The sequence below is a fragment of the Cryptomeria japonica genome, chromosome 7, assembly GCF_030272615.1.
Source record: "Cryptomeria japonica chromosome 7, Sugi_1.0, whole genome shotgun sequence".
In the NCBI taxonomy this organism is placed as follows: domain Eukaryota; kingdom Viridiplantae; phylum Streptophyta; class Pinopsida; order Cupressales; family Cupressaceae; genus Cryptomeria; species Cryptomeria japonica.
In genome coordinates, this window is record NC_081411.1 from 228,279,935 (window position 1) to 228,305,893 (window position 25,959).

General features: G+C 30.5%; 2 protein-coding genes across 2 annotated transcripts; one reads left to right on the forward strand and one right to left on the reverse strand.

Annotated features, from left to right (window-relative positions):
- Positions 1-5,548: 5,548 nt before the first annotated feature.
- LOC131028326 (male-cone protein 1) lies at positions 5,549-6,257 on the reverse strand. Its single transcript, XM_057958581.1, has 2 exons — positions 5,903-6,257; positions 5,549-5,799 (listed from the first exon to the last, which is right to left on the reverse strand). Exons 1-2 carry the CDS (start codon positions 6,162-6,164, stop codon positions 5,774-5,776), a joined length of 288 nt encoding a protein of 95 aa, XP_057814564.1. The 5' UTR covers positions 6,165-6,257; the 3' UTR covers positions 5,549-5,773.
- A 17,737-nt stretch (positions 6,258-23,994) lies between these two features.
- LOC131028372 (protein LIM1) lies at positions 23,995-24,784 on the forward strand. The gene is made up of 2 exons (XM_057958637.2): positions 23,995-24,295; positions 24,405-24,784. Exons 1-2 carry the CDS (start codon positions 24,031-24,033, stop codon positions 24,410-24,412), a joined length of 273 nt encoding a protein of 90 aa, XP_057814620.1. The 5' UTR covers positions 23,995-24,030; the 3' UTR covers positions 24,413-24,784.
- Positions 24,785-25,959: the final 1,175 nt, after the last annotated feature.

A 25,959-nucleotide genomic window follows, 5' to 3' on the forward strand; every position in this document is an offset into this window, starting at 1 on the left:
ATGTGCTTGCTCTGTGATGTGGTACTTGATACATGTATTTATGTTATGTTAGTTTCTCTTTGGATGACCCTTGTTACTCCATTGTTATTAATAAATAAAGAAGTTGAAATTGTTATGGTATTCCTCTACTTGTATCTCAATTATTAAATATGGTGAATTAATATTATGTCATACATGTGCTATTGTTCAGAAATGTGCCTTTGTGTTATCTACTTATAGATGATGCAAAGCATTGAGATCTTTTTTTGGTCTCTTCCATGTTCACTCAAAAAATATATTTGTTTATTCATTTTATCTTCTCTTCTTCTATTTTGTTTGTACTTACACTACTTTTGGCTGATGAGGTCAATTAAATGTTTTCTATTCTTGCTATACATGATTTATCGATATTTCATATTGATCCCAGTTAGTGGATCCATTATGTGTATTTTTCTATATATTTTTTTACAATTTCTCTTTGGTTTATACTTTCTTGGGGGCATCTCATTGTGGAAACTTTCTTGTCTTTTGGATGCATGTATGCTACCTTAAACCAATTTCTCTTGGTAAGGTGTTTGTGATTACTTTAATGTAGAGGCATACACTCTACTCAATACTACAATTTGTAAACACACCATGAGACTTGGTTTGTACAATTTTTCACACACCATGACATTTTTAGTACAATTTTTTAAACCTATTTTGTATCAATTCAATTCAATGTTCAAATCAATTTGCAAACTGATCCTTTTTTTTTGTAATATTTTTTAAATTTTCCAAACCTATATGACTCAATGTAAGCACAACCCTTACTAGGATATGTATAGTCATTCTTCTCTATTCTCTTCATTTGTTACTCTTTTCATCTGGATATGAGATTTATAGGATCCTAAGTCCTTAAGGGTTTGGTGTATCTTATCTCTTTAGTATCTTGGTGAATTTTTTCCAACATGAATTTTTACTTTATCGTGAGTGTGGACATAGGTTCATACTCCTGCTAAATTGGGGGCTAAACGTAGCATCATAAATTATATTCTTATATAATTTTGTCCTTACCTAGCCCTAAACTTGGTGTTCTAGCCTCTAGTACTCAATGTTTATCTTGAAGTTGTTCCTACCATCTTGAAAACTACATTTTAAAATGATAATCCAATCTCTATCCTATTTTGAGTCTTGATTGTTAGAACCAAGATGTCTTGGGCACCCTGGTCCTCTCAATCAAGGCCCAAAATATGAGCTGATAATGATCACTTGATGTGGGCAATAAATTCATCTCTATGACATCCTACTCCTAAAATTCCAAAATTTGATTCATGGTTACATAAAAAAGGAATCATACTCATCTCATTTGGTAACTTCAAATGATAAAGGAAATAATAAGTGAGCTCTCAATTACATTATATGAATATGAATTCAATTCTACATGAGAAAGGATTCAAGTATTTTTCAGGTATTAAATGAGAAGGTCAAGTCAAGTTCAACCATTCATGTTCAAGCATCCATGATCAGTCTTATATTAAGATACTCTACCTTTAATCATAAACCTTTGCATGAGGATTCAAACAAACTTCTTCAAGGTATCAAATTTAATTATATTTGATACCAATTATCAATTCAATTCAAGGTCAAATCCTAAATTAAGTATTGACCTAAGGCAAACCCCCATCAACCAAACCTATTTCCTTATTTTTGTGTGTAGGAAATTGTCTTAGGATATCTGAGTGATGAATTGGATAGTGTAGATGATGAAAATCAAACTTAGATTTTGAAGGCATGAAAAGCAAAGGAAGGATGAGTGGATCCTCTCAGTCCCAATAATTTTTATGATCTTTTAACAATGGATTTTTTACATCATCTTGATCTAAAAGACATCTAGTTTGTTTGCACTTGATATTCAAAGGACCTAATAAACATACTCTGCTCAGTCTTGATAATTCAGCCCAAATCTTACATTATAAATTTTGATCCCTTTTCTCTAATTAAAATTTATTTTACAGCTCTACATGATGTCTAGATCATTCTGTTACTATTATTTTATTTCAATTTCTCCTTGTTTGTTCTGGATCTAGCATTTTAAATCAACCCTAATTGCAATTCACTTTTTACTCAAGAAAGGTCATAATTAACCTAATTTGATATCATTCCTTTTAGGATTAGATCAATCAAGTTCAATTACCTTCACTTAATGTAAATTTATTGCATGCAAATTAGTGGCTTTACCCATTAAAGTTGTGGAACCCTAATTTTCATAATCTTACACCTCTATCTACTTCAGTGACTAAATAGTCTATTTCTTCTTCTTAATTTAGTAATATAACTATACTTTGAGAATAAAATCAGATGTTTTTAACCTTTATGAAAATGTATAATCTAGGAATCAACATAGGAAATTAATCATAGTTAAATATGACTTAGATAATCTTAGTTTCAATTTTGTACAATAAATACAAGAAATCTTGAATACGTATAACAACATTCAAAAGGGGACCACCATTTCTATTTTTTATCCCTACATTAGGTTTCATTGGTTGGATACTAAACCACTTATAAAGCCTACTTATAAACTAAGGTGATTTTATAGAATGATAGGACCACCATTTCAATTTTTCATCCCTACATTAGGTTTCATTGGTTGGATACTAAACCACTTATAAAGCCTACTTATAAACTAAGTTGATTTTATAGCATGATATTTATCTTTGTGTTTCCAATTGAAAATGATAAGTACAAACATTTATAGCTATTGTCATATTTTTAAATATCAATCAGATGATCCCTTAACATTGGAATTATTCAGTATTGAAACATAAAATATTTAATTAAAACATACTTAATAATGTGTAGGTATACACACGCACACATATCTTTAATAATACAAGTTAAAAATATATTCATGATATATTCTAGTCAAACTACAATAACTATAGTGGGCACAATCATAGGCAATGAGGAAATAACATGATTAAATGAATAAATACTATAAAATATTTGATTTAGATAATGATCAACCTTGACACACCTTAGTAAATAGCTAGTATTTTAATGACATAAAATAACTATTCTTTGGACTCTATATTTATCAGGATTACAATCATGAAAATTTAAAGAGAAATAACTATGCAAATCTACCTTCCATATGATACTAGCTATACAGCTTCACCAAGATGTTAAGGTTATTCAAGAATTTATTCTATAGATATTTCTTGTTCTCATATAACACACATAATACTCTATAATAAATGACAACCAAATATGAGGATCCCATGTTACTATGAGAAATATATGAACACAAACATAAACTACATTATTCACCTAGCCAAATAGGATTTTACTAGTTTATAGCCAATTATAAATTAACAATACCGAGTTTCATCTCAACCATATTGATTAGAAAATATTCCTCAATTTTATTTCTTTTTGATAATATTAAACTTTTTATCTACTAATTAGATCTTATAACCCATAAATATTCATATATTTAGTATCCTTCATCAACAATTTCTTTAATTATATATACCCTCTTTTGAGAATGTTTCTCTTCTATTGCATAACCCATTCATTAAATTTCAATAAATTTTTTGAATAATCATTTGGAAATATTTGTACCTTTATTTGAATATTGATCATTTCATTCAATTTATTAGCCTTGTTTAGTTAGATATTGTCTTAATGGTATGATCTAATACTTAATTCTCTATCAACAAGGGAAGTGTAAAATATTTTGACATATAACCATATTAATCATGGTGCTTTCTCCTAGAAATTTTCTTTTTCCTATTATTTGAGAAACCAAATAGCCCATAGAATTCTAATTGATATTTGATTCCCATGTTTCTCTACTATTAGTACTCTTGTACCATCATCATATTCTTGTACAAATTTCTATAAAGGCATAAACTCCATTATAATTTTACTAGTCTATCCACGTGAGTATACACACACACATATATTTGAAAAAAATGTTAAAAACTTCATATTTATAAAATAATTGCATAATTAGGTAAAATATTGATATATATATATATATATATATATATATATATATATATATATATATATAGAGAGAGAGAGAGAGAGAGAGAGAGAGAGATTCCTAGTAAAAATAATTTTTTTAATAAATAAGTGTACATATTACTACATATAAAAAGGGTATTCATTAATTTTTAATATGTGTAAACTAATAAGATCCAATCACTAACTTATATCTACAAAGTAACTCAACAAAAAATCAATAGATATCTAACATATATGTAAGTTAAACATAAAATAAAAATATACCTTCATATTTATGGTAGGCTTGTCTCCATTGTTCTCCTATCCTCCATGATCTTGTATAGCTGATGTTTGATCTCAAATTCCTATGCACTTACACAAGAGATTAAAGAGGAATGGATGACTCTTGTGAAGATGTAGGGCTCTAGGATAATTTTGGCAAAATATAGGTATGTTCAAGCTATGTGTGTTGTAGAATGAGAGGAAGGATCCTCTTTAATAGAGATCACCATAAAAATGGAGAGTTAAGATTAAGAGGATAAATAATAAATGGACAAGGTTTCATAGATGAAAGAGAATCAATAGGATTTAAGGGTAGGTAAAAGATGAAGGGAGGATATGAAGAGATGGAAAGGTAAAATATAAGAGTGAATAAGCTTAAGAGGTTAAATTAAAATGGAGAGATATGATTAAGAGGTGGGTTGCCTTTTAGTTCAATGAATGTGAACATTTGAGAAAGGACAGATTGAATGAAGAGAAATATGACACTTGTCACATGTCTACGAATTTAAATTATGCTCTATGTGAACAAGTTGAAAGGTTAGGATTCCAAAGAGAAAGATAATGAATTCATTAAATAAATCGAAGTATCTATTTAAGTAATAGGGAAACAAGGGGTAGATTAAATAAATAAAAATATTTATTTAATTTAAGAAGGTGAGAATAAATAAATAATAGATATTTATTTAATTAAAGATAATTTTAGGTATCTACAAATAGAATGCTTCACATTTAGTTATAAGATTGAAAAAATTGTATTTCATTAATAGATCCTACAAAAATCTAAGAATCATTGAATATTATAATATGTTATTTTACATTCTATTTATACTAATAGTTATGTAATATTAATACAAATATCAAACTTCAGTTTAAACATTTTGTCCTTTCAGTTTTTTCTTCTATTTACTATAATTAGTACATATGCTTAAGATATTATAAAGACAATTATCTATTAAAGCGTTCTATATTAATTGACTGAATTTTACTATAAGAATGATTATTTGTTATTTAATCAGAACTATCATGAAAAAGTCAAATTCTGAATATAATATCCACAAACTGTTTTGAGATATATATTTAATAAGAAATAAACTGTCTACATTTTAACTGTACTTAACCTAAGACCAGGAAACAAAATAGTTTGTAATTGAAATGAAATCAAGCTCTTTATAAACAGCTTCAATTTAATGAAATCAAAGAGTTTAAAAATAGTAAAACCAATAATAGACAACATGAATACAATGGAAGTAATCTCACAAAGCCAATCACAATGAAAGAGTATAGAGACAATGAATAAGGATTACGAGGGATTGAATTATCTTAATTTTTATTGATGACCATGCTCAATCCTTGAGAGCTACTTTATAGCATAGCATATATATCATAAGTAAATATAAAGCTCTACCCATACAAAAGATTATGGGGTTACAGTGTTTATTCGAAACCTCTCTTAACACCTCAACCACTTTGAGTTTATTCTCTTCCTTAATAGATATCTATCATTCATTTAGTCTATATCTCATTTTGGGAGCGAGTTCCCAGGACCTGCAAGAACAATAATCAACAACGGTTAGCAACTAAACAACTTTTACAAGATAATAAAGAGCGTCTCACAAAATAACAGTTAAGGATATGGTGAAAAACTTACATGTAATAGATGGAAGGCCACATTTAGAAGGAAGAGCAGTAACTGTTCTGACTGCATTACAGATGCAGTCTGAACTAGTCGATTTGAGGGCAGTGCAGCACTGGTTTGATGGTGTGGAAACAGTACCGTTCCCTCCTATTGCAGTGGTGCAAGCAGCCAGATTTTCCAAATCATTCACACAGTCTTGGGCTTCTGAAAAATTGTAAGAAAGCAGCATTATAATTGCCAACAACGCCACTGTAATTTTCCTTGATGATGCCATGTTTCACTGGACAAATGAGGAGAATATAAGAAGGAAAGAGACTGTTTGATGATGGAGATGATTGCTTGGCTATGGATTGATATAGCTCTTTTGTAGGTGAGGAAGATGAATAGAATATTTATTTTTCAAGTAGCAGTATTAGCTGCATGGTTGAACTTTCTAACACACGAAAATGGTGCTTCGGTTTTAATATTGGTTCACATTTGAAGCATGAGAAAATAACTTCAGAAATGGCGTGAATTTGTTGTTTCTGTTCGTTTTTCTATATGTGTTCCCACTAAAATTAGAAAACCTAGCATAGCCTAGTCATTAAGGTTTGCGTTTGGGTAATTTCGAAATCAACAAAAAACCTCATACAAAATTACAGTAAAAAATTATTTTATTTACAATAGAAAAAAATTAGAATCATCTCTATTCCTAGAAAATCATAGTAAATAAATCATTTTCCGTTAATAAGAATCTTGTATACCATATGCCTTTACCATCTAGTTTAGATCTCTATATGCAATTGATTTGGGTTTCCCTACATAGTTCATCTGCTTTCCAAATAAATGGACTAGTTTACATTACCTTTTGTCTAGCATGGTCAAATCCTTTCCACAATCGAGTGCATTTTCTTACCATCCATACCTCATTTTATTTTCCTAATTGAGAGACAATTTTTGGAAGACCAATATCTTCAATTTTACCCATAATCGTATTGCATTGCACCTATAGTATATAAATTTATTGATTGCATGTGTTATGACTAATATATTAATTAGTCATATAAAAATTTTAAGTTGTATATAAATAATTTATAAAAAAGATTTGTTGTCTATATATTGATTATATTAAATCATGTTTATAGAGTTTCTATTATTCTATTTTATTATAAGGATAGTTTCGTTTTGATTAGATAAGCATTGGAAGGATTTGAGCCCATTACAAATCAATCATCAAGGAAAAAGAGATGAATCTTACAAGATGTGAGATTGAACAAAAAAGATAGCAACTAGGAAAACATATTAAGAAAATAGCAATTAAACAAAAAATCAGCAAAAGACCAACTTATATTTAATTGTTGTTGAGACACTTTATATCCTTAATGGCTTGCCATTCTTTCTTTAATAACTCAAGGTGATCTTAAAAAATTGTCTCCCTAGTCAAGATAGAGGAACTGATGGCAACATTAACCTATATGGGAGAGTTGGGAATCTCAATCATGTATTTTTATCTTTTGTTCATTTTCTATACAAGGCAACCATGGGCTAAGAGTACCACATCCCTTCCCATCTAATTCTTATTTCTTCAAACAAGTTCCTACTATATATCCAAAATCATCATCACCATCATCATGTTTTTAACCAAGATCCTATAAAACTCAATAATTTCATGAACATTGTTCATTAGAACACTTTAATCATCATCAATTTGGAGATCCACTCATCAAGCTAGTTGTTCTATATCAAACAAAGATATTTCTTTATGTCATTCATTTCCTTTGCAATCATCCTCTAATTGTCAAAATGTATCTACATCTTTCTTCTTCAATTCTCAAACACCCTCATGGAGGGATTCCTTTGGAAAACCTTGAGTAGCCTTTAAAACCAAGATCTCAAGGGTTGTCATCTTATTCTTTTCCAAATGATCACTTTGGCCAATGATCATTAAATTCTTTGCAAATATCCTCCATCTTTTCTTGAAGGTTAATGCATTGAATGTACTAGGTATGGGCTGGTCAAAAATTAACACTACTTCTTAATCCATAGGGTGATATTTAGGGTTAGAAATGGGAGGGACATCTGAGTGGGTTTTTGGGCTAGGGGAATCAGAATGGGAAGTTGTGTCATTTTCAAATCCTAACTGAGAATCAAATCCTCTCCAGTGTTAGGAACAAGGGAAACCTCAAGATGATCTAGGAATCTCTCAATTTTCTCCTTAGAGGTCTCAATGGAAATGTCCAATAGAATATTTTGAGTGTCAAGGGTAGAATTGGAAGCCTAGAGGGATATATTCTCTGAATAGGGTTAGAGGTGGGTAGCAAAGTAGTTGACAAGGAAGTAGTACATAGGATGGGTAAATATGGGCTAACAAGCTGTGTAAAATAGAAAGGTTAACATTTTTTGGATGGAAATTATAGGTCATGGTAAGTGCCAAAGTAAACTAGAAAAGATGAAGAATAAAAATCATGGTGAAGGGGGTTTACAATGACCAATCACTTTACTAATAGACTCTTCTAGGTATGTAAAACTATAGTAGGAAAATTTAAGGTTAATATAATTTATAAAATGGTTAAGCATGGAAAATGGGAAATTATGAAATTGTTTGCAATGGAATTCTAGTGTTACATAAGTCATGACCATTTTAGTGATCCTAACCTAAACACTAGGGAGGTATTCACAACTAAACCCATTCTAGAGTAGGTTAACTACCTCCTTACTCTCAAAAATTTCCTAATGGCCTCACTATAGTCACCTTATGTTTTCTTTATTCATCTGAGTTCATTCATTTAGGATGCTCATGTAGTTGCAATGGTCTTTGTCAAGATCTGGAAGGAATCACTCTAATTTTTCCCACTCTATCCTTCCAAGAAGGAGAAAATTATGTCAAGAGGAATTGATCAAATCCATGCAAAACCTAAATACATTGAACTAACTTTCCGTCCTATAAAACTTTCCAAACCTCATTGCCATTTTTGAGAAGATCGTATTCCCTTGATTGAATTTGAACTAGATCCCCATCGACAACCACAAAATCAAAATAGATGGAAAGAAGGAAGCAAACCATAAAAGTTGAAGAAAAGATATGTAATGAGTAGGCACTAGTGCCTCAAGGAAAAACATTAATGGGCTTAAGAGAATTAAAAAAAATGTGTGAGAAAGCTACATCAAGGATGAAAAAAAGTAAATTTGAAATTACTTGAGTATCTAGGTGTAATGTCTGGGCAATATGAGTCAAAAGAGAGGATTATTTTTTCCATGTGAATGAATCATTATTTTAAGAAGCTAAATTAGCAAGAAGATGAATGAGTTGGCTGCCTTCTCTAAGCATGTATTTAGCCATGTGATTAAAGAAGTGATATTATAAGCATAAACTATCATGTCAAAGATATAATATTTGGGCTTGGCCTTATCATTCAATAGATTGACCACATTCAATGAGTCACCTTCTATAATGGTATATTTATGACCTATATTTTTGAAAATTAGGATGTAATGAAAAGCCATTTCCCTCTTAGCAAAATGCAACATTTGTTTACCTAGGTTAGTGAGATAGGTAAAAAATTAGTTTTCTTTTATCATACCTTAGAACACCATCCTTTCCAACCTACCATAGATTACCATGAGATGAGTCATGAAAATATAGCAACATCTTTGTTGATCTATGTTATAAACTTTAAATTTTTAAATAAAATTTCTTTCACAAGTGGCAAGTTTTTCAAGCTTGGAAGAGGGACCATAAACTTATGATTATATTTGGGAAACTAAGTAATCATAATCGAGGTGGTAAATTTCATTCTAAAATATATTTAAACCTATAATTCTATGTGAAAATGCGATTAATTCTTTTTAAAAGCATTTCAACTAAAATCACATTACACATATATGTCTTAATAGCTACCTAGCATTATAAGAACAATGCTACTGCTACATAGAAGGTAAAGGGGTAAAAAAATTATCTTAAAAGAGCTTGAGGTTCCATAATCATGGATTGGAACAATTATAGGGTCAATCATGACTTTCTATTAATGTAGGAATTTTGGTTAAAGTTTAGTATTAATAGGTGTGAGGCACGTTTTCCACATTCACATAACTCACTATAGAGTTCTCTCATCAAATAAGTGCACTTTGGATAATATTTTATATAATGAAGTCATTTTTGTGTGATTATTATTAATAGTTTCAATTCAATACTTAATTTTCATTAAATTAATGACCTTATAGATGCCTTCTAATAGTAACTCAAATCCAAGTATTACACCACAAGGCTATTTTAATAATAGTAATCTAACCCTCTTTCCTATCATTATCCAACTTGAGCACCAACCTTCTACAAAAAATTTGTCTCCTAACACATGTCCATTTAATCATTAATTTTTCATAATTTATCATAGGTAGGTGTATCAAAATAATTGTCATAAATTATGTATTACATGACACATTCAATATAATTATCATAAAATCCAAAATTATTTAAGTGGAATTCCAATTTCCTCATGTGAGGATAAAGCCTCTATGGCACTTTCCCACTTAGATAACATGTTAACATGACAGCTCGCATAAGATAATGAAATTGCACATGTAAATAAAATTCTCTATTAAGCTTATAAAATTAAATCAAATATTAAATAATAAAATAAATAATTTTAGAATTGCAAAGGAAGTGACAACTTAATCCGAACATTCTCCCACTTGTCGAATACTTTCTAGAACATATTATTTGACTACGGGAGGCTAAGCCACAAATAGAAGTAGAACATTCTCTAAACTTCTCTATGCTTGTAGGTTCTAAGTCAATGCACCTACAACATTCATCAAAGTGTCAAATTTATACAATTTTACCTTCCCAGACTCTATAATATCCTAAACAAAATGAAATGAGCATAACTAAATACTTTGTCTAGATATGTAAATTTAGATTCTTTGATGAGAAAATAGTATTCTAACTATCACAATAGATAGTATTCAATACAACATCAACCCCAATATCTGATCATAATTTTCTAAGCCAAATGGCTTCCTTACAAACATGATTAGCATCCATATAATTTAATTATATTATGGAAAAAGGAACAACTACTTTCCACTTACTCTTCTAACTAATAACACCACCCAACAACCATTTGTAGATCTTATGTTGTTAGTTTCACTTGAAAATATACATCTAAATATCCATGGATAGTTATAGAATGTTGGGGTCTGCTAGGATACGCATGAAAAATCAATAAATGCTTCAAATAATCTCTCAAATATTTAAACATTTTCTTAATATCATCCTAATGCACCCATCAAAGATTAGTCATGTATTGATTCAAGACTCCAATTTATTTGGAAATGTCTTGAGAAGTATAAACTATAGCATGCATTATACTATTGACAACACACATGTATGCTACACTAGAAAGGTCATCCACCTCAGTAGGAGATTTTGGACAATCCTCCATCGATAACTTTATTTCTAGGGCAACACAAAATATCATGGTTCTACAAGTTGTCATGTTGAATCTCTCCAAAATGGAATTCACATAATTACTTTGGCTTAGTAAAAGCCTTTTACTAGCTTCGTCTCTTTTGATCTCCATTCCCAATATGTTCCTCGCTACATCACAAAATTTTATCTCAATTTATGTTGACAACTTTAAGACTTTAAGTCATAAATCAAATATCTATTCCCAAATAATAACATCATCCACATATAATTCAATAATGAAAATGTGACTACTATTAGTTTTGTGTTTGAACCTCTCAAATATGAAACTCCACATATAGGTATCAAACATTTTTTTATCACATCTCAATGTATTGTTTTAGACCATATCAAGGCCTTTTCAACTTGCAAATAATATTTTCAGTACTTTTCATCATGAAATCCTCAAGCTAGGACATATAGATATCTTTCTCCAAATCACCATCAAGGAATATTTTCTTCACATCCATTTGCTTTATTTGTCAAATATGAGCTACAACAATGATAAATAGAAATTAGTGGATTTAATCTTTACGACAAGAGAGAAAATATCACTATAATATGTTTCCTTATATAAGGAATATCCCTTCATCATTAATCATTCTTTATGCTTCTCAACACTACCATCAAGACCATGCTTTTTCTTGAACATATATTTGTATCCCATGGGCTTATTTCCTTCAGAAAAAGGTATCAAATTCAAATTAGTATTCTTGTTTCAATATTTGATTTGTTCATCCATGGATTCCATCTTTTAATATGAATCACTCGTACTTATATCCCCTCTAACAATCCTTGGTTCATTAGTGTTACTGATCAAAGAATAAATAAAATTGGAATCTAACAATAACCGAACTTATCTAGTTGCTTCCTAATTATTGTAGACCTTCTCAAACAAGTTGAGTTTCTTCCTCTTCTTTTTCTGAAATAATTTCTAGAGCTCTCCTCATCATCAGGTCCATTATGAGCTCATGGTTACCTTTCTCAGGGTCTTTAAGGAATCTGAACTACCTCCTTATAATATTTCTCTTCTTTGTTTGGATGTAACTCAAAAGTGAAATGTTTCATCCCTCTAGATATGTGACATATATTATAGAAAACCTTTTCTTAGTGGATCAAAAATATTATACCCTTTAACATTAACGTAATATCTAATAAAGATGCATTCCATTACCTTCTTCTGCAATATAGATCTTTCTTAACACATATAATAATGTTAGTATTTGTAATCAAATACTATGAGATGTTTATCAAATTATTCTTTCTTTATCACACCTCCATAGGTGTCTTAACCACAAGTGTTGATATAGTATATCTACTTAGAAAATAACAGGTAATGGTTATAGCTTCATCAAAAAAATGTTGTTTAAGGCTAGCACTAGTAAGAGTAGTTATGCCTACTGCATCAATGTCTTATTCATCCTCTCTATAATTTGATTTTTCTAAGGGATGTCTAAATTTTTCTTATGCCTCTCAATTCCATCTTCCTTTTAGAATATATTAAAATCTAATAAACAAAAATTAGCACCGTTGTGAGTTCTCAAACACTTAATCGCTCTATAGGTCTAATTTTTAATAAGAGCCTTAAACTCCGTAAACCAACCATAGAGTTATCATTTAATTCCACTATATTTATCAACGATGATAAAAGTATACATATTTATAATATTAATTAATAGAAAATATACAAAAAAAATTAGAATGTATCAAGTCAAACATTATAGAATATCAAGTGAGAATTGTAGTAAAAATGAACAAGGTTTTTCTTGTCATAAATGCAACATTCACAAATATTAAAATTAGGATTACAATCATCAAGACCCACTATGAGGTTTTTATTTTTTAGTTTTTTGAGACTCTTCTCACCAATGTGACCAAGTCTTGGGTAACATAATATTGCCATCTCCACTGGAAGTTCATCTTTGAAGCATTAGCATCCTTAGATACCCATAAAGCCTTACTATTAACTATAGAAGTAGGAGACCTCTTCATAGCTTGATTCGATGGTAAGGATGAATAATACTGATCCCTCTTCTTTGAATCTATATAAGTAATTTATTGCACTATATACAGTGCATGCATCTAGCTTTCACAAAGTGCCAATCAAAACATCTTTAGAAAGAACCATAGCCCCTCTAGTCATCTTGCATCCACCTTATAAAAAATAATCTACAAAACTACATCACTCAATTTAATTATACAAAGTAAATACCCAAACTTTGGATATGTATAATATCATTGATCCCATTCACTATACCAGTAAGGAATCTAATGTTGACTCTTCCACAATTGATAATCTTCATAACAAATTCATCACTAGGTACACCTTCCCAACATCATATTCTTTATTCTTTGTGAATAAACCCATGTGAGTGGTCATCTAGAATGATGCAACCAAATTTATTAGGCACATATCTTCCTCTACATTCATTTCCAAGCTACCACAAAGTCTTCACCATGATCCTAAGAGAATTTTTCTTAGCCTAAATCACTAGGGTTTATATATTTTTTTTTTTCTCCTCCTTACATTCCTTTTTAAAATGACCATTTTTTAATAGTTCCAACATATTGGTTTGGAATTTAGAAGAGAGTCAAATCTCCCATAAGATTTAGATCCTCCTATTTCACCTTTCATGTCTTTCTTAGCTTTCTCTTTGTATCTACAATGAACCACAAGAGCCTCCTTTGTTGAATCAAAAGTGTTCCTTTGTATCTCTTTAGAAAGTAACAATGCTATGACCTCATAAATTTTTAACTTAACGGTATTACTCCCAATATCTATAACAAGGTGGTCCCATAAGTTCAATAAAGAACACAAAAAAGTATGCAATTATCCCCTTGCTCGATCTAGTTACCAATGTAATCTAATTAAGAAACTATCATGTTGAATATGTTAAGACGATCAAAAAATAGTCTTTTATCTTCCATATTTAGAGAATAAATTTTCTTTCTTAGGAAAAGCTTTTTTTCCAAGTATCTAGCCCTCTGAATATCTCCAAGCTTCTTCCAAAAAATTAAATTTACTCTTTTCTTCATGGAAATTTTATAACACAAGGTCTAACAAGTAGATCCTTATTATACCCATAGCTTTTTAATAGTAATATCCCTAAAATATTGGACCATATAGATTGGTTTTATTTTAGATACGATGACCCATAAATCCTGTTCTACAAGAATATCATTTATTTTTAACCTCCATAGTTTGAAGTTAGTATTGTTAAACATCGCCATCCTATTTTTTGAATATGTTTACCATTGTCTTCCTACAATAAGATTTTGAAAATAATTTGAAAAATCTCCAAGTCAAACTGAAACCAATACAAAAAACCTTCTACTAAATAATGGAAGTAAAATTGGCCAATCTTAGATACTAGCTAAAATGAATAAGAAGTATTGAAAATGCTTCCTACCATGAATCTAGTGAGGGGGATATTGAAATTTTTTCTATAAATTTTCAGTATGAAAAAATAACAAGCCCATTTAGATAGACATAATAAACATAATTAAATATGTGTATTGGTAGGTTGGTTTTGGGACACACTGATAATTTTATCTACTTGTTTCAGCCGATGGGGAAATTTTGATCTCCCTCAAGATATTTATATTGGTTGCATGGGATTTTTATGGGTCTTAGAGTATATTTGTTCTGAATATTATGTAGGTTTTTAAATCTTTGTAATCTAGTGAGGAATGAGGGTTTTCTTTATCGATTCTTTCCTTTAGGAGCTATTGAATCAGGTTTTTAATATTAATAAAATTATAGTGGTTCTCCACGTTTATGGAAAAATATAAAATAAATAAATAAAAATAGAAATAGTATACCATAATGAACACACAATAATACATGTGAAAAAAAAATTGGAAGAAAAATTCCCAACTCCTCAATCACAAAAAATTGTATTTCTAGTAACTTATTATTTCCAATGTAATATCTACACTAGGCTTCTTCAACAAGAGTATAAAATCAATATCCCAAAATATGGATTAATTCAAGAAGGATGACACTTCACCTATAAAAAATAACATGCATATTCTCTCCAGGACAACCTAATATAGAGAAATAAAACAAAGGATGAATATTATAGATGAAGTTAGAGGAAGGGATCTCCTAAAACACTTGGCATATTTTCTTATCCACCTTCCTTTAAATACTCATTTTGACATCCAAACTTGGGTGACCATGCATAAACAAAGAAATGATGATGTGCATCATCCTTTGTATAAGAAAATAAATGACGCATGTACATCATCCTTTGTATAAGAAAATAAATGACACATGTACATCATCCTTTGGATACCCATTCAAAATTCCAAAGTTGGGTGCCCAAAATTTGATATATGTAGGCATAATGTATTATGTTGTACATCTTAGAGCTCTAATAAAATTAATCATGACTAAAAAAAATTATAAATATAAGAGAATCATTTTTTATTTTTTTTATAATTAAACTACTGGATAAGGCCAGTCCCCTTTATTCTAATTAAGATTAAATATACATCATGATAACAAAGTTCCAACTGAAAATACAATATTTTCCTACTATACAAACCTAGTTCTATGGTCCTTTAGAGAACTCATCTAAAAACTATATACTTTTGCCAATAACCATTCAATAAATTAAAAATTTTCCCTAAGGCCCAAATGGGTCTTAGCCCTAGGCATCTAGATTTCTAAAACTTCCAAACCTATTTATTATTTTCCACCCATTTTAGGTCACCTCCATATATCAAAATTTCCTAATAGAGATATATATTCTACTAACACTAAGTATGCAAATATATCAAAACACATTTGCAATGAAACGATGATTCATTTATAACCTTCGGAATCACACTCCATTTCCCCATCATCTACAAGGGCTTCTCTTTCCATGTTGATACCTTGAGTATGCTCCTTCAGGCATTCCATCTAGATGAATTTTGATATCCAATCTGATGCTAGACTGACAACAATGTTTGTCCCATTCAAAAGAAAATTTCAGATTTGAATTGCTTTCTCCTTGTATTCCTAATATTCCATTTCATCATCCAAAAGAGTTATTAGCAATTTTAGAACTTCCTCCCACTATTTATCAAAATCCTTAGGCACAAGAATCCAAAAGTCCTCACAATTTCTCAATATATCCTCCAAACCACCCAAAACCTAAACTTTAAAAATTACTTTGCATAGGTTTCTAGCCATTTTTTTACTTAATCCCCTGTCTAATGCTAAAGCCAAAAACATTGATGAAATGTTTGTATTAATCTAGTACCTATGATATACCATTATGAACTCCTCATAGAATAAATATTTTATCACATATACTACTAACGAGTGATTGTATCTCATTATGGAATTTTATCTCGTCCATGATTTATCCTAAAAAGGGCATTTTCCTCTTCTTAGCAAGGAGATGGATCGAAGTCTCCATTGGGCAAATAATTTTGGACTATTAAATGGATCATTAGTCATATTAACAACAATAATTTATTCTATTACAACCTATCATTATCCAACTAGGACATGCACCTTCTCTATACGTGATACTTTTCCATTATGTCAGAAAATCTATCATAAACCTATCATAAATTTTCAAAATTAGGTGTGTGATAATAAATGTCAAGGATGTTGTCATAAAGATGTGATAGTTTGGATGCCTACTTCCTCATATGAGGACAAGAAATCCTTGTCACCTTCTCAATAGGATAAGAAGTCAACATGCCAATTCTCATTAGATGATGAAATAGCATGTGAAAAGAAAATTGTCTACTAGGCTCATAAAATTAAATTAAATTTTTAATTAATAAATTCAATTATCAATTCTAGAAGCTGAAAAGTTTGAGACACCTTTATCGCAGTAAAATTAAATTATATATTTCTTAATGCCCCCTACATTTTTTTGTTATCTTTCATCTTAGCTATTTTTAGTTTTTTATTCTTAAACTGTTTTATTTTGTTGTTATGTAAACTTGGTTAAACTCTATAATATCTACAATAATATGAGATTACATTATTAGTCAACTTGAGATTTCATTTTTTGAAATGAGGGAGATGAATGGCAAAGTGAGAGCAAGGGTTTTGGAGGCAGTAGAGAAGGGAATGGAGATATGAGCGAGAATGTTGTTGATGGCAATATAGATGAAGTCAGGTATGATCTTTTGTGGGTCATTTTTTATTGTTTGTGTACTTTTTGCAAGTTGTGATGCTAGTCCTTCCTATCAATGGCCTTGTTGGTGGGTCACTAAGGGTTTTTATGGGTCTCGCATGGTTAGGTCTCTTGGAAGTCCCTAGGGGCTTGCTTTCTTCTTTGGTCTATGTGTGGGAAGTCCTTTGTGCTCTTCTTTTGGGAAGATCCTTTTCCCTTTTTGGCACTCGCCTATTTTTCATGGCTCCTTCTGCATACCCTTTCTTAGGTCTATATATTGTCTCTCTATTTATGGGTGTGAGGGCTTATTGCCATCTCTTAGACTTTTGTATGTGGCTTCATCTACCTCTATAATATGTTTGTTGGGTCTCTTCTCTATTGTAGGCCTATTTTTCTACGAGTCATTTTGCCTCTTGGTTTTTGAGGGCCTTCCTGGTGTTTGATGGTGGTGCAACCCCTTTCCTTCTTGTGGATATTATGTTTTGGTGTATGGTGTTTGGTTCCTAAGGGTTCCTGAGTATTCTTCGGCTCCTACCCTAGATGTTGGTACAAGTTTGGCTTCTCTTTTTGCAGCTCGCACGTCCCCTTTTTTTATTGTGGGTTTGGAGTTTTTCCCACCATGTGGATATTTCTTCATTGATGAAAACTCTATGGTGACCTATAGAGGTGGTCTTATTTATTGGAGTTGTTGGGGTTGGTGGTTTCCTTTTGTGGTGTGAGAAGGCCCTCTATGTGTGTTCTTGGATGTTTTTTTAAGGGGGCTTTTGATACCCTTTTTTTGGTGGTTGGTAGCATTGGAGCTACAAATATTTTTCTTCTTATGGTTTCTTTCTTTGTTGACCCTATTCAGGTGTGACCTTCTTCAATTAAGGTGAAGGAATCTTCTATAGAGGAAATGATGATATTTTAGGCGCAGAAGGGACTTGTTGCATGAGGACTTCTATAGCTATTCTCCTTATGGTTATGCAAACCTTTTTAAAAACCTTGGAGAGGGCTTCGGGGCCTAGTCAAAAACCTCTATTTCTACTCTTCTTCTTTGTCCTAGATGCTTGGGAGGAGAAGTTGTCAATATTATTTCAAAGGTTGTGGATACCTTTTAAATAATCATTTACCTAGATGTTTTCTATTTATAATTTTCTTATTTTATTTGTGTCTTAAGATTATGGGAGCCTCGCAAAACCATTTTTGTATGTTTATGTAACCTTTCTCACTTGTTGTATTCAGCCCTTATTGTGGTTTATCTAGTATTTCGATTCTTAGTCTCTAGTGATTGCTTGATGGTTAGTTGTTGGTAGGATTTTTTTTGCCTATCTAGTTTCTCTATGTAGAATTCTATTTCTTGATTCTATATCCCATAAAATTCACCTATAATAGGTTGCGGGTCCCCTCAAAACCTCCTTAACCCTTATTAAAAATTTTTGTTAACCTCTACATTTTTTGGTGGCTTTCTCTTCAAGCCCTAGTTCTTCATTTATTCTGGATATTTCTATTATGGTTTGCAATAGGCTTGAGCCCTTCCCCACTTAACATAATAAAAAATAAAATGACCCAATTAGATTTAGGGTCTGAATTAAAAAAAAATTGTACATTATTCTCAATCATACGTTGTAGGTAGCATAATAAAAAAAATAGCATCAAATTGAACAATATAGATATGCATGCTTAATTTTTTATGTTTCTTAAAAATCTACTACGAAAATGCATTTACTATTAAATTTTATGCAAAATGCAATTTTAACTTGTCAAATCTCTTAATCACAACCATTATATTGAGAAAAATTATATCTTCAAAAGTTCCTACTAGTTTTCCATTACTATATTTTCAAATAATATCCTCGTATTTTTTTTAAAATTCAATCTTACTTTTCCTATAAGATATCATATTGTTTTTATTAAATCTACAAATTAAATCCTCTCAAAATATCTTTTTTTCTTCTATAATAAGTACTAATTGATTTCAATCTATTTAGCCTATGTAGACCAAATAACTTGAAGGAAATATAAGTGATTTTTTTTTCCATTTGATTAACAAATGAAACTTACCTATATAAACATTCATACCCCTTAACCCATAGACTACCTATGACTTTTCTCATCCTATTAAAATTACTTTTTATATATCAAAATGTCAATATAGATCCTAAACATATATTACCCATTTTATTAAAATCTAAACAAGTATTCTCAAACCATTGTATCTCATAACTTACCCTAAAATACCTATGACTATTCTAAATCTGAGTGCTAATCATCAAGCTCTTCATATTTAAATTGTGTGTCTCTTTCTCTTCTTACATATGTAATGAAAATTTTCTTATTTTAAAAACTAATGATCCAATGCATTTCTAAAATTACTCCTATACCTTGTAAACTTTACTTTTTAAGTACTCTTTTTATCATTCTTCTAGTAATTTGTATTTGATTGAACAATGTGACAAAACCTCCACTATCACTAGTTTGTTCTACTCACAATATTTATTTCCTTCATCGTTATTGTATTTAATTATAGTCATATTTTCTTATCCTTGATAACACCAAGGAATGTCCATCATTGTAGTTTTTTCGCATCCTTTTCCAAGAAAGTAAAATTATATTTTAACTATTCTAGGGATAATATGTCATCAAGACTTGTTTCATGCATCTTTCCTATTATTTTTCTTCTATACCATATATAGATGTTATAGTTATGGAAAAAAAAAACTATGAGAGATATTTAAATACAATTGTTAAATTCCCATGTGATTCTACTATATAAGAATACTAAAAGGAAAAATTGGGAAGCCTAGAACATTCATTTTTCTAGATTTAAAGAGATTAATCATTCTATGTGATAGGATAGCATAATACTTATGGCATAGATTTCATAAAATCATATGTATATATACTAGGGACCCCTACCCTAGATATTAAACACTAGACATATCATCAAGAAATATTAATCTAGTTCTTTAAATTAATACTTACACCATACATTTCATAAACTCATATTACATATATCTATACTAGGGATCCATAGTATAGATATTAAACACTAAACATATCATCAAACAATCTTAATCTTGTGCTCTAAATTTTTTTTCAAGTCGAATAAGGGAATCATTTCATGGATATTAAATTTAAGACCATAGTTTTTTTATTAGTACTTGTGGACCATTGATAATTAAGGTTTGGTGAGTTATTAAAATTTAGTATATATATATATATATTGATACATCATTAAAAATTGGTGGAATTATCTATATTAAAATAATAATCTTATACCTTATGTATCATGTAATACATATATTATAAGAACAAGTTCCTCTATTGTTTAATATATGATATTTATAAACTAGTAACATCTAATTCTAAACCTATCTTAATACATGTAGTTTTCTCATGAAAATTTTAAAATTTTATTGGTTCTCTATTGATTATTGACTAATAATATTTTCCAAATATTTCATTTTAATAAAAATTTATACTATTTACTAATTTTACATTATGTAAACTAAGGAAAGGGCTTGGTCTCAATATAGGTTAGCCATCATGGAAAGAGGCATGGAAAATTAAAAATTAGAATCAGGAAGTTTGTGACCCATTAAGATAAAAGACTAAAGATCTAAAGAAACAAAGAGGGAAAAATGGTGAAATTTCAAGAGGAGCGAGACTAAGATGATCAACTACAAAATGAGCCAAAAAAAAAAAACTAGTAATAATACATACAAAAAAAATATTTTAATTGGGGTGAAGAGTCGAGGGAACTCAACCAAGGAGATTGATAATGGCCATGATATAAAAAGGACCCATCTCTTAGAGAAGGAGATAGATACAAGAAAAAAAATACAGAGGAAGAAGGAGAACAAGGCAAAGATCACCAAACCTTGAGCCAACAAAACTCACATACCTATATCTCTAGCTTAATATAAGGTGTCTTAGCTACATCCTTCAAATATAGGTATAAGTCTCCATATCCACCTTGTAGATCCAACTCCACCTCAATAGGAGAAGCATGGGTAATTTATAGAATACAAGTAATGAAATCCCCTTTATACAAGCACCATAGCCTCATAAGTGAAACATCAAGATATCGCGTAATATTTTAATCTAAGAAGAAGTATATCTCCTACCTAAGCCATCCCAAATCGAAGACAAAAATATGTAATTTAAAAAAACACATTGACATCCATAAAATCAATCTCCCTTTGAATAGGAATGACAAGAAGGAAGTCTAAAATAAGGACAACACTAACGTCTTTAAAGAAGAACCTTATCCTCATAGATTAATCAACCAAAATAGTCTCGATCCTTTTAATCTAGGAAGAAACAGCTCTTTTGATGACGAAAAATGATTCATATCAACTTCTTCTAACATTTAATTCATTAGAAATAAAGAAGCACCTACCCTAGAACCCTCTATAAAATCCCCAACAAAATGTATTCATCTTCTTTACATAGTCAGGGGACCAATGATAGCCCACAAACAACCCCAAGAAAGATTCTATAATAGATAATATAGTTAACTATGTCACATTTGAAAGGATAGAATACAATGCAATGAACAATGGGGGAGAAGAACTAATAAGGAAAGGGAAACCAATTCGATCACATAGGTGCATTAAAAAATAAATAAAACTAGCTCTAGAAGCCACTGAGACAACAAAAAAGAATAGAGGGGGCCTCCAAAGGCTATCCAATAGTAGATAATGTTCCTAATGTACCACCAACCCAAGCATGGGATCAAAAGCTCCATACAAGAAGGTCCAAAAATTTTAGCAATACTAGCAACAAATTCTATAGACCTAATTAATTTTTGAATCTCTAATTGAATCTTATTAAAGAAACTAAAAGTGCATTATTTTTCTTCTTGCATTTTTTACATTATTATGATGTTGTGTTATGCGTTAGTTTTGAGTGGAGTAGCTTTTCTTCACATTATATATATCGTCAATAATATTTTTAACAAATTTTATTGTATAATGAATTCATTATAGTTGTTATTATATACCTACATTTCCATATGGTTTAAATATTATATGATTAGATTCTTGTTAAATGGTAATATGCTTACATGCTTAGATTAATTTTACCTTACATATGTCGTGATTCCCTATTTTGATAGTTATTTGTATCTTGGGCACATAATCAATTGTAAGAGTGGCATATTTCATCAATAATACTCCCAAATTTAGATACACAAACAATTAAAATACTTATATAGATTATTCGATTGAAATAAACATACAAAATATATAAACATGCATGATCATTTCTTTAGAATATCCATCACATTGTAGGAACTACCACATGAGAAGTACATGATGAATATAAGTTTTTAATTCACCTTAAAGTGAAGGAAAATATTGACCTTAAATTTTCTATATTTATTGTGTTTTCAACTTAATTTTTTTTTATGTGTGAACGAAAATTCTTTCAAACAAATGTATTGAAAACATGATGTAATTTTATGCATTGTTAAGTTATTGACCCTATGTTATCTACCAACCATTTTTCCTATAATGCACTTTTCCTATCTACTTATTGATTACATTGATGACCACACTTATTCCTACGAACTCAATATCCATTGTAATCTAGCTCTTTTGTACCATTGGTCTATTTTGCACTCATGGGTTTGTCCTTGTAATGAGTAACTGAGTCCAAATTAGATATAATTTTTAAATTTAAAAGTATCACTTCTCATATTTACCCTCCTATCTATAACTAACTACCCATCAATTGGAGTCATATGTTACATTTTATGATATATAACATTATTTATTACATTCATTCCAATCATCTTATAATAAAAAATATTAAAATCCAAAATGAAATTCAAATTTATCATTAGGCCAACCATTAGTAATAATAACAATCTGAACCAAAAGGATAGCTTGTTGAACCAGAAGGATAGCTCCTTGAAAAGCAATCTAGTCAACCATTCAAAAATCATTTATATTCTAAAATCATTTGTATTGCTGAACCAATTCTTCTCAAATTTGTTCAACTTCAAGAGGTTGATGAAAATAGGTTTTGTATTAAGTCTACCTAAAAACTTGTAGGCATCAACAAGGATAAAAAATATCAACGCACCTTTCATGGTTTGAAGAATAACGGTCAACAAAGCACAAAGGTCAAGGTTGTGTGCCACAAGACAAGATCCCCATTGCAGAGTTGTGCGTCATATATGGACTCAACCCCACATAGCCACATCGAAATTCCGTAATTCTTAAGGAAACTACTCATATATTAGATACGATTCCAAATTTAGAGATACATTGTAGTGAGATCCATACTAAAATAATTTGTCACCATTATAAAAAATAAATATATTTACTTTCTATATACATATTGAAAGTATATTTTCCTTCTAAAAGAAGAGATTTCGTTTCACCACAAATATAATTTTCTTCAGAAAGAAATCGGCTTCGTAGTCACCCTTCCAGCGCGTTTGGCTAACTTGTAACGACTTCAAGATTCGGTAGGTCACGAGAATTCCATCTGTTTGGCAGTTTGAATAATGGCTAATAAAATACGGCTAATAGGCACTTGTCTTCAGGAATATGTTGCCTTTCACAACTGGGTGATGCTAAATGGTTATGTCAATGGCCACCGTAAGAATTACATTGTTAATTTTAGCAATTATACTGGCCTGTTCTAGTTTCGGATATGGGCTAAACCATTGTAGCACTGTAATCGCGGATCTTAGCTATTGCCTGCCAATATCAAAAGATTATTCACCCATACCATATGACAGCTGTTGTGCTATTTTTATGGATGCTGCGCAGTCCTGCCTGTGCACTGCCCTTGATATCGTTGTACAGTTGCCTACAAAATGCGGTCTTCCAATGATCAACTGTATGGCTTTATGCTATTTTCTTTTTTAAACATAACACATTATAAATATATTCATTTTTAAGAATCTTGGTGGATTCCTTATAATTATTATTCTTTTCTATGTTCGCAGGTTTCTGATTGTGCTATGGATACTAACAACGAGAAATGCTCTTCTACCAAGAACTCTTGTTAGCATTGATAGAATAAATCGATGAAATTACAGTTGTATGAAAATTAATATTTCTCATAAGCAACTTGTGAAAGATTCTTGCTCGTAAATAAGTATTTGATTAGTTCTCCAACACTTTGGCAGAACATTTATACTATGTAAATTAAGTGTATTAGCGCGTTGCCACTTAATTGAGAAATGTAATATATTTTCTACCTTTCTAAAGCTTAGGAAATTTCGATAGAAATCTTTAATCCAAATAAAAGCAGAAAAGGCCTACTATGTATGCTAAGAGCGATGCATCTTACAATGATATTAATAGCACTACCAGTCTACCGCTACCGATGAATGGATGTTTCAGTTCTATTTTTCTAAATGCAGGCATCAATATTTAGCAACATATAAGTTGCTGGTTTGCAGGTTTTTATTAAGTGAACTTTAAGGTCTTAATCATACAATGTACAGTAAATTATTAATACCAAAGCACAGTATCAGCGGAAAATTCAACGTAATATTGCCTTTCAGCGGAAAGGAAAATCTTTGAAGTTAAGTTGGTCTCTTCAGTTTGTAAGATTGAGATAACGGCTGCTGAGGAGAGAATTTTGTTTGGGAAAATCTATTGGATAGCAACACACAAGGGAGAATTTTCTCCAAGTTAGTCACTTGAGAAGAATGCTCTTTGTGAATAGTAGTTTTGGGTGAAAAAAAACTATTCCAGCAGCTATCTGTATGCAGTGAACAACAGATTGCTTCATATATTTAGAAGCTTCAGGAGAGCGGCATGTAAGAGAGCTCAGTGGACCTCCGGACACTTGATTGGTTGGAGCTCGTAATTATTAGTTTGTTTTAAGTTTTTTAAATCAGATTGTAATAGTTGTTTTCATATTTAATAGAGCAAATAAACTTGCCTCTCCACGCTATTTTTATTTGGGTTATTATTTCGCTGTGTATTCTCATGGATTATCAACCAATACTGCAGTCATTGTGTTTTTTGTTTAATTTTGGGAGTTTTAATCCCATCATTTAATATTAGAACAAATGGCCCCTATGTCCTCATAAATTGGGCATTTGTTTTTCTTAGTAAACCAGAAGACCCAGTTGAAGGAGACAAGGAGGAAAGATGCTAAGGCATTGAGTTTGATTGAAGCAGCTGTGACAGAGGTTATTTTTCCTAGAATAGTAGTATATAACTTTGCAAAAGAATCTTGGAAAATCCTCCAAACAAGCTATAAAGAGACTGATAAATTCAGATTGGTGAAGTTCTAGACGCTTTGAAAAGATTATAAGACTTTTCTAATGATGAAGTGTGAGTGTATTTTTTATTTTCACACAAGAGTCTGAAGTTTGAAAAACTAGTTCAGGAAAAATGGTGAAACCATGGAGGATCCAATTATTGTGGAGAAAATCTTGCAAAGTCTTCCCTTAAAGTTAGACGCAATTGTCATTTCCATTAAAGAGGCAAAAGATCTTTCTACATTGATGATGGATGAGTTGTTGGGTTCTCTTTAAACCCATG